This window comes from Perca flavescens, chromosome 3, assembly GCF_004354835.1.
Source record: "Perca flavescens isolate YP-PL-M2 chromosome 3, PFLA_1.0, whole genome shotgun sequence".
NCBI classification, from domain to species: Eukaryota; Metazoa; Chordata; class Actinopteri; order Perciformes; family Percidae; genus Perca; species Perca flavescens.
Window position 1 is genome coordinate 2,658,523 of NC_041333.1, and position 10,000 is coordinate 2,668,522.

Genomic DNA, 10,000 nt, shown 5'->3' on the forward strand with positions numbered 1-10,000 from the left:
CATATATTTCATGATTTACCCCTAATGCATAGTAGACAGAAACCTGTATCTTGGCAGTGGATTGGTCTGTCTTTAGCTAATTACAAAGTGCACAATAAATCCACAAATTTCCTCTGTCGTTGCAGAATGATATGGTAAAATATGTCTTTGGGGAATCTGATGATGTCATCTGTTTCGTTGACCGACAATCTTTTATGAACCGAGAGGCCACCTTTTGCAATCTGAGTGTGTGAAAATCCCTTTGGTAAAAGGAGCCCCTGAATCACTCCCATCCTATCTCTGCTAGCCAAGATGTTTCTTTAAATGTAATTCTGTTTGGTGTGGACTCCTTTCCACCCACAAGACAAATAAAGACTTAAGTACAGCAAACTCTCACCTGAACCGCAGCGTGAGTGAAAATCCTGGGTTTGTCAACATTAGATTTTTGTTACATGTCTCGTCCTAGTCTATCTCAAGGTCTAAAGAAACAAAAGACCTTGTTGGTTGTTAAACATGAGCGCTGCAGTTTAACGTCACATAGTAAGACTTCTGGGAACTAAACATGTACTTCCTGCTACCATTCTGGCCTATGTGCAGTGTTGCCTATTGCAACTGTTGACTTTGTTCTTCCAGGCCATGTCTGCTGTGCTGTGCTGCGGGCCTGTGTTTGATAACGTTGGCCTCTCTCCAGACGGATACCTCTATAAGTGGCTGGATAATATACTCGTCTGCCAGGATCAGCGGGTATGTGGCCAATACTTTACCACTGCAGTGTGTTTAAACAAAGAGCTGACCCAGAAAGCCCCTCTGATAGCTCGCTGAAGCCTGCTTTGTCTAAAAGCCCAACTCTAGACTTTGCCAAGTGCTCACCATTATCTTTCAAGAGGGCTGGCAAGTGGTGAAGAAGAGTTTTGTATCCAAATACATTTGTCTGATGTTGTCTTTATTTCAGTTTACTGTGATACAAGATAAAGCACTTGCATGTTTATTTTACACATTCTTTCTTGTCAAAATTGACTTTGAGCCCTCATGTTATCATTGTACAGCTTGAAGAGTAGCAGTAACTGGGCAGGGAGACGATGCAATTCATAATCTTTTTAATATGACAGAAGTAAAGCTTCTGACATCGTTTCACACTGAATCCCCGGATCTTTGAAAAGCACAAAAAGCCTAAGATATTTTCTGTAATGTAAAATCAGGAGTACAGGGGATCCTTAAAAAAAGATGTGAAATTCAGGAGGGTCTGTGTTGGTATCCTGGCTCAGGTCCACCAGCTTGGCTGTGAAGTCGTCATCCTGCTTCTGGAGCTCAACGCCGACCAGGTCAACCTATTCAACTGGGCTGTGGATCGCTGCTACACCGGCTCCTACCAGCTGGCCTCGGGCTGCTTCAAAGCCATCGCCACAGTCTGTGGCAGCAGGTACAAAGCCTCACACTCTCTCTGTCATCCTTTCAACTTGTTCAGATCATCTGCCTTTGCATGAAACACAGTTTTCAGCAAGGACAGTTAGGTTTATCAGGTATGATCATCCAGGGTTCTTGTCCAAGTGAGGAAACCATTGGCAAATTAGCTTAGGCTTCACCTCAGCTTATCCTCTGAAAGGGCTCGCTATTCTTCTGAAGCTCGCCTAACCCTCTTGCATTATCTCAAAAACATGAACCCAAACATCATGTGGAACATTCTTATTGATTTCTTAATACTTGAACATTAAGTTTTTTTCTCTCTCCCTCCTAACTAGCAGAAACTACCCCAGTGATATAGTAACACTACTGAATCTGGTCCTCTTCAAGGCATCAGACACCAGCAGAGAAATCTATGAGATTTCAATGCAGCTCATGCAGGTGAGATATATGAGCCTTTTGTGCTTCTGTGTCGTTTTCCGTGGTTTAATGGATAAATGACACATTTCTCATCTTTCATTGAACAGATTCTTGAAGCTAAGTTGTTTGTGTACTCTAAGAAGATTGCAGAGCAGAAGCCAAACACTATCCTCTACGGCACCCACGGTCCACTGCCACCTCTTTACAGTGTCTCCCTGCCTCAGCTCTCCAGCCAGCTGGCCAGAATGTACCCTGAACTCACACTACCTCTCTTCTCAGGTAGCTGTTTGTGTCACATTTGTGCTGTGTGTGGCCACAGAAGGGTTAGCCATGGTATTTCAGCCTGCTGTAATACTCTCACAGGCTTGTCATCTTCTTATGGTTTACCCACTAAATGCTGCTTGCTCATCTTTCAGAGAAGTTTCACTCTTCCACCACCCACACACACATACTATATCTGTGAACACTCGCACCAACCACAGAAACACGGAGAGCTTAAATTGATTAAAGGACTCCCAGGTTTAAGTTGAATTCATATGCACATCGGGATTAAACGGCAATTATAGAGTATACAGTATGTGTTTGATTTCCATGTAGAATGTAAACACCGCAGTTCCAGATGATGTTGTACTGATGTTTGCCCTGCTTGTTCCAGAGGTTAGCCAGAGGTTCCCCACCACTCATCCCAATGGGAGGCAGGTCATGCTAACCTACCTCCTGCCCTGGCTCAGTAACATCGAGCTGGTGGATAGCTGCCTGCTGCTCCCGGTCTTCACACCATGCACCTCAGATTATGAGGCCTCTATCCGGACGACCAACACAGGTTCATCCTACATGCTGAAGGGCACAGGCTGGGGCTCCTTACAGGCCACATCTATGGTTCTCAACAACCTCATGTTCATGACCGCCAAGGTAAAGTTATGTTTGGAAAAATTGAATGAAATGGGGCATGTGTAATCAGTCAATGCAGCTAAGATGACGCTATGTTCTTTTTTTGGTCAGTATGGAGATGACCTACCTGGACCCGAGATGGAAAACGCCTGGAATGCTTTAGTCAGCAATGAGAAGTGGAGCAACAATCTGAGAACCGCACTGCAGTTTCTCATCAGCTTATGTGGTGTCAGCAGTGACACCACCCTCTTGCCATATGTAAGACATATCATTTAGGTGAACTGGGAAATGTCATGTAGTTACTTTTACATTTTTAGTTCTTTCCAGTTTCTTACAGATATTCTGTGATACATTTGTTCAGATCAAGAAGGTGGTGATCTATGTGTGCCGGAACAACACCATGCAAACCATGGAGGAGTTGATATTTGAGTTGCAACAAACCGATCCAGTCAACCCTGTGGTGCAGCACTGTGATAGCCCTCCTTTCTATCGCTTCACTGCTACAAGCAAGGCCTCCACAGCAGCTTCAGGTACATTTAAAAATAAAAAAAAATAAAAACACACACACACAGAACACTGAGAAAACTCAACCAACCAGGAAATCCTAACTGCTCCGGTGGAACCACTTAGTGGCCAACCATAGAAAACTGTGTTTGTTCTGGACAGATCTCCGTGCTGAATGTGAAGCAGTGTTGGTGTTAAAAATCATGCTCATTTAACTTTCATTAAACAGACTGTAAAACATAGCATTTTTTTTTTGTTTCCTAGGCACCACATCAAGCAGCAATACTGTTGTTGCGGGCCAGGAGAGCTTTCCTGACACAGATGATACCAAGACTGTGAAGGAGAATGAGGAAAGGTAGAGAACAAGATCTTGAAGCTTATCATTAGATTAATTATAGTCCTACCAAGGCCCATCATAATACTTTTTTTTTCTGACCTCAGGCTTAGCCACATAATGAGAGCCCACAACCGTCTGGAATCACGCTACAGCAACAGCTCAGGAGGATCTTATGATGAAGATAAGAGTGAGTGTATTTCTGTACCAGACACCCTTTGAAGAAATGTGGTTGTCATGGTCTGGTGAGTGTGGTTCGGAGGGTAAGATGGTGGCCGCCGGCGTGGTGTCATTGATAATGCATGAGCAGTGCAGAGTGGCCTTGGGTTCTTAAAAGGCATCTGTGAGAACTGGCACTGAAGCACTGGAGGACTCTGCACTGCTGCTAGTGACCCAAAATAGCTTTGTTATGCTCTCTTGGTGTGAATTAGTCCTGCAGACTAATGTGAGTACTGTAAGTATAATTTTGCAATTAAAACCACCCTTAAATATGCCGTTTGATAACTAATCTTTAAAATTGAAGTTCTTTTTTATGATGTTATGTAGTTGTACATTATTTAAATGCATCTCCAGTCTGCCATTTGCCCACATGCCCTGTCCAGCCATGGAGAATCCACAAACTAAAATTTTTGATTGAAATTTGCTGTGTGTGTGCGCAATAAATGTCAGCAGTATAATTTTCTGTTTCCATTTAGGTGAACCTCTGCCCCCATATGCTGATTGGCTGGTGGTTGTCATTGAGACCAATCAGCCCCATCCTCTGCCCATGCCTCTGAATGGAGGATGTTGGGCACCACTGGTGGACTTTTTGCCAGAGACCATCACTCCCAGAGGACCGCTCCACAGGTTAGACTGCTGCATACATCCGTGCAAAACATGCTCACTCTGACTACCATTCTGGGTCCAGGTTAAGATGTCAAGACAAAACTTCTGCTAGTCACTCTGAAAGAATAACCAGGGCCGTTTACTTTGAGATCAGACTGATCTTAGACCTTTAATAACCTGCCACAGTTTACCTTTAAATGGCTACAGATGAAGGCAGCACCGCTCAGCTTTTCCATTTGGTGGCTGTGCACTTCAAAATCATGTTTTTTTGGATTAGATTTGTTTGGTGTGTTGTTGAATTTCTTTTGATTGAGAGGCTTTACAGTTTATGTGTTTGTGTTTGTTTTAGGTGTAATATAGCAGTCATCTTCATGACCGAGATGGTGGTGGACCACAGTGTGAGAGAGGACTGGGCCATGCACTTGCCTTTGCTGCTTCATGCCTTGTTTTTGGGTGAGTTCTCATTATCAGTCATCCCTATAAAACCCACCCATGTAATTACTCCTAATTAGTAAAAAACGGACACTTGGGCATTGGCTCTCAGCGTTAGCTATGGTGCATATAGCACCCTTAGCGTCTGTATGGAACGCACCGACAGAGCAGCAGCACAACCGCGGGGCTGTAAGATGATATAATATTAAGAGCGACAAAGGTAGTAGTATGAAAGACTGAAATGCCGCGTAGCGAGGTTGGTTGGGCGGGTGGATGGGTCAAACAACACAGGACTTTCACCCAGGAGACCGGGGTTCATGTCCTGTTCTTGTCCCGCGTGTCACTGAAACGTACATTTTATAACCCAACCCACGATCTTTTCCTAAATCTAACTGTCCCATTCTTGTGCCGCATGTACGTCCCGAACCAGAGCGTCAAAATTGACGTCAAGATTCCCGATGGTAAAGGAGACTTTTAGCGTGAATAACAAATGCCAAAGGCACATGACCAAGTGTCCCTATTTTCTTAAGTATTTTGAGTCTAATATTATAAAACGCCATTGTATTAAGTACAAAGAGTTGGAGAATTCAGTTAAAGCCTCTCTGGTTGAAATCTTTTATTCAGTTTCAAACAGCCAATACCAACAGTTTAATTATTTTCAATAGACTCTGAGATCAAGGTTGTGAAATGAGAAAAGGGAACTTGCCATAACAAACAACCTTCCCAGAGTTCCCAGTGTGCCGCAACAGGCTGACTGGTCTGTTCATTTCCTCAGGGATGGATCACTACCGTCCAGAGGTCTTTGAGCACAGCAAACGTCTCCTCCTCCACCTGCTCATCACGTTGTCCTGTAACAACAACTTCCAGACCATCGCCTCAGTCTTACTGCAGACACGTGAGATCAACGGCACCAAGACCCTCACCTGCAAACCCGGTCTTCAGCCGGAGGACTTATCTTCAGGTAAAAATAAATATTGACTTGGCTTGGCTTGACTTGGCTTGAAATAAAGGCTTTTAGTAAAACTCACCTGTTTGCGTTTTCTCAACTACAAATACATTCACACTTTACTAGGGCTGCCCCCAGTCGATTAATCGGTCGTTTTGGTCTTAGTCGACTAGGATTTCTTAAGTCGATTAGTTGTTTTTTATGCTGAATGAATAATTTCCAAGAAACTTAGGAGCACATCTCTGGTAAACACAAGATTTAGAGTGGTGCTTTTGCACAATTCTTTGTGGATAAACACAGATCTGTCGATTTAAATTAACTAATTTGATTAGTCGACAAAAGTGTTATTACTAAGAATTTCTTTAGTTGAGGACAGCCCTCCACTTTACTCAAAGGTTGGAGTAGACCTGGGCCCAGTTGACAGAGCTGCTTGGCTTGACACATTGTTCTTCTCTCTGGCTAATATAATCTTCAACAACAGGAGGGGAATGGCTAACATTCCTTTCAGAGGATAGATAACTTTCTTATCGGGGGAGAAAATATTTGGACACTGTGCCAAAAGCAATATTGAGCACACAGGACATCAAAGGTCTTGATTAAAGCATTCCATTATGCTATTTTTGTCCTCCGGCCCAAATTGGGGCCATCTGCTCGGGCTTGGATAGGCTGGTTTGGCTCCCCCTCCTCCCCCTGCTGATTATTTGTTTTGCAAACGTCTAGACATTTAGACTTATTCTCTGTCCATTTGACCTTTTTGAATACAACTTGTATACTAAAAATAGTATTAGTAGTTAGTTTTTACAGCTATACCATTGAAATCCATGGAAAACATTTTTTTTCATTTCTGTCTTTGGAACATCGTCACTCTCATGTTTATTGTATTTGTATAATTTGTGTAGTAAGTTGCAGAAATAATAAGTTTGTAAATTAACAGCAATGAAATTAAGTGCGCAGCAACTCAGTAGTTAAACTCGACAGTTCTACCACATTAAATAAATATTATCAGTAGTAATTGGATGCAAATTCCAGACCGGTCACGGTGCTCCCTACATGTTCTCTTCTTAGGTCGGCTACACACTGGCTGCGTGGCGTTTCTGTTGCGTGTCAGTTGCGTGGCGGCTGCGTGGCGTTTTCTATGTCTTTACACAGCAGAAACGTGGCTGCTGCTGCTAGCCTTGTCTGGACACATAGATGTTTCCCATTGATTACTGTACTCAAGCAGTATTGAAAATAGTCTAGAGAATGTTTTGTTCTGTATTGACAGGTGTAATATTTAAAAATTAATAATTATTGTTATTTATTTTTTTTAAATTACATTTATATCTGCATTTATGTCAAAACCTAGAGACTTTCAAACATCAAAATCTCATTTATTAAATGTATTCATGTCAAAATTACATATCTTTTCCTATTCTATTTTGCCTGGAAATGCTTCCAACACGATTGCGTGTCGTGTGAAAAATAGGCGTCAGCGTTTTTGGGGCGGCTCAAGCCGAGCCTGAGACGTGCGTGTCACGCAGGCAGTGTGCAAGCTCTAACCTCTTAACATGGGAGCCAAAATAAAAATGGACATGCCACGCAGCTGACACACTCACACCACGCAGCCAGTGTTTAGCCGGCCTTACACTAACTCCTGCAAGTTACACGTAGGGAGATGAAATCCAAACATCCAAATGAACCACTCTTTGCTCTGTTGTGTTCAGGAGGATGTATTGACTTCCTGCGGGAGTGTCAAGCGTCTCCTGTGCCAGACTCAGGTCTGAGTTCTTCTTCCACGTCGTCCAGTCTGAGTCTGGGAGGCAGCAGCAACAACCTGCCGGAGATCTCACATGAGGTGGAGGAGCTGGTGGCTTCCAACAAAATGGATGAGAAGACCAACAAGCTCATTGAGTTTTTAACCACAAGGTACTGATTTGAAAAAGTTGTTCCCCCATTAAAATCCTTTCCAGCAAGTGCAGTGGTTCAACTCTGAGAATATAGCTTTACTTACAGATCGTAAAGAAAGACTGGAAGTATTTTTCACCATAAAAGCATGTTTTGCAGCAGAAATATACTTCTGATATGGTGATATGCTTTCTCATATTCCTTGAGGTACATTACCACCTAGTGGTGCTGTATGCATAGTGCAATAGGTTCTTACAGGAGTACATTAGATGTAACATGACCAATTGTACACACTGGAAATTCCAGATAAAACTATTATCTTCCAAACTCTTGAAATGTTTAGGATTTGACTTTTTTAATATAGATATTGCCAGTTTAAGTACGGGCAATACTTAATATGCTAACCAAAAAGCACAGTAACATCTGGGCTTGGTACAGGCTATTCCGAATAGTCAGCTAATTGTCCCAGTTTCTATACTTTATACTCTGTGTTGTTAGTAACGATGAAACGGTTGTTTTATAGAGCATGTGGACCACTGTGGTGCCATGAAGACATTTCAGCAAAGAACCAAATTTCAAAAAGCACTGGACAGCTGACCAACTTTCTGCGACATGTGGTGTCTGTGTTCAAAGAGTCCAAGTCAGGTAACCCTTCAGGATATCCTTACTTTTATTCTTGTGTTTCATACCTGTATTATTATATTTTATATGTTTTTATATTCTCTTTAATGTTTTACGTAAAGCACTTTGAATTGCCTTGTTGCTGAAATGTGCTTCATAAATAAAGCTACTTTTCTAGCATTAACAGAAATTATAATAACTACAGAACCCTGTTTTTTTCAACTCAATAGTTTTCATTTTCAGTAGCACATTCTTCCGTGTGTCCCTGTTAGATTTCCACCTGGAGCAGCAGCTCAGTGACGTGGCGCTGCAGACGGCGCTGTGCAGTTCGTCGCGTCACTACGCTGGCCGTTCCTTCCAGGTGTTTCGAGCCCTCCGGCAGCCCATTTCTGCCCACGCTGTCTCCGACCTGCTCTCACGGCTGGTGGAAGTTGTCGGTGAACATGGAGAAGAAGTGCAGGTCAGTGCGCTGCGTGTGTGTACATGATGCATGTGCGTATGTGAATGTGCATATGAGAGCATTAGACATTAATAGGTTCAAGTGTTTATGGGTAATACATGTAGGAGTTTGTGACTTTGCATCTTCATCACTATTGAATGCCCATTAGCAATATAGTTTGTAGATACAGTTGATGTTAAAGCAGAAACTGAGGAATTCTACAAACTGAAAGACTGCCTCACTAACAGTATATCTTCGTTTACTGTATCATTTGTATGCTGAGTTTGTTTTTTGGGAAGTAGCACATGAATTCCGTACTGTTCAGCAAATGAGTTGGATGCCCCTGATGTTTGACCCTATTTTAAGTATATTAACACAGAATTAAAGCTAATTATCATCTAATGGCAGAATCAGCAGATTCTTGTACTATCTGTCCATCAAATATTATCCAAATCCATCTGCTTTTTATCTGTTTTTGTTGGTATATATTGTAACAGCAGTTAAGTGCTCTGTTATAATTAAATGAAACAAGAAAATCCCCCACAGTTGTCTTTCTTTCTCTTGCAGGGCTATGTGATGGAGGTATTGCTTACACTGGAGTCTGTGGTGGATAACTTGGCTGAATGTCTCAAGAACAATGATCTCATGGCTATCTTGACGAGGTTTGTGTCTCTTCAAGGCAGCAACATAATCAAAGCCCTGGAACCATATAGGAGACTTTCTCGATTACCTAATTAATACTGTCCTTCGCCACGGTCTGCATGCCGACGCACTGGCCTACAACGCGCCGGACATAGGAGAGACCATATCTGCTGCTAAAGGATAGGCATAGCTTTCTCCCCACCCAATTAGGCTAATAAAGTAATGATTAAAAAAACACAAATGCTTGATCAAGGGCCCGGTGGCGGGACATATCGGCCACGGGCCGGGTCGGGCCGAGTTCGGGCTCGGGCAGATAATCTAAACTCTATTGCTCAGGCAACACCTGTGGGCAGCAAATATGAAAAACTGGGCTGGCTTTCTCAATGAGTGACATCACTAGTTGTGGAATTTCAAACAGGGCGAGGCGATTTTATGAGAAAAAGTTCTGTCTGTGGGAGAGAAAGCTCCATTTCAAGTGAAATGTGTTTTTTTTTCTACTTTATTTATAGTATCTATTACAGTACATACACAATAAAACACATATACAAGACGGGGGGAAATCCAAAAAGCATAACAGGGGCTCTTTAAAACATGTTTGTTTAATTCCAGAGCGTCGTCTCCAGATTTCCTCAGCAGTCTGAAGCTGCTGTCCAACAGGAAGAGCACCGGGCAGCTCAATCTT

The 10,000-nt window shown here is 42.5% G+C and overlaps 1 protein-coding gene across 6 annotated transcripts in view; it reads left to right on the forward strand.

The window, feature by feature from the left end:
* frya (furry homolog a (Drosophila)) overlaps nucleotides 1-10,000 on the forward strand; it is a 69,155-nt gene that overhangs the window by 43,573 nt on the left and 15,582 nt on the right. For 4 of the 6 annotated variants that reach the window (XM_028571046.1, XM_028571016.1, XM_028571033.1 and 1 more), the window contains exons 28-44: nucleotides 613-723; nucleotides 1,245-1,399; nucleotides 1,719-1,821; nucleotides 1,908-2,079; nucleotides 2,456-2,712; nucleotides 2,803-2,949; nucleotides 3,053-3,221; nucleotides 3,460-3,550; nucleotides 3,637-3,719; nucleotides 4,225-4,375; nucleotides 4,704-4,807; nucleotides 5,562-5,747; nucleotides 7,436-7,637; nucleotides 8,140-8,261; nucleotides 8,510-8,697; nucleotides 9,244-9,338; nucleotides 9,928-10,000. The exon at nucleotides 9,928-10,000 is cut by the window's right edge and continues 508 nt beyond it. In XM_028571046.1, coding sequence (XP_028426847.1) covers nucleotides 613-723; nucleotides 1,245-1,399; nucleotides 1,719-1,821; nucleotides 1,908-2,079; nucleotides 2,456-2,712; nucleotides 2,803-2,949; nucleotides 3,053-3,221; nucleotides 3,460-3,550; nucleotides 3,637-3,719; nucleotides 4,225-4,375; nucleotides 4,704-4,807; nucleotides 5,562-5,747; nucleotides 7,436-7,637; nucleotides 8,140-8,261; nucleotides 8,510-8,697; nucleotides 9,244-9,338; nucleotides 9,928-10,000 — 2,409 coding nt within the window. The remainder of the gene's footprint in view (nucleotides 1-612; nucleotides 724-1,244; nucleotides 1,400-1,718; nucleotides 1,822-1,907; nucleotides 2,080-2,455; nucleotides 2,713-2,802; nucleotides 2,950-3,052; nucleotides 3,222-3,459; nucleotides 3,551-3,636; nucleotides 3,720-4,224; nucleotides 4,376-4,703; nucleotides 4,808-5,561; nucleotides 5,748-7,435; nucleotides 7,638-8,139; nucleotides 8,262-8,509; nucleotides 8,698-9,243; nucleotides 9,339-9,927) is intronic. The other 2 variants (XM_028571024.1, XM_028571055.1) reach the window with 1 other exon arrangement.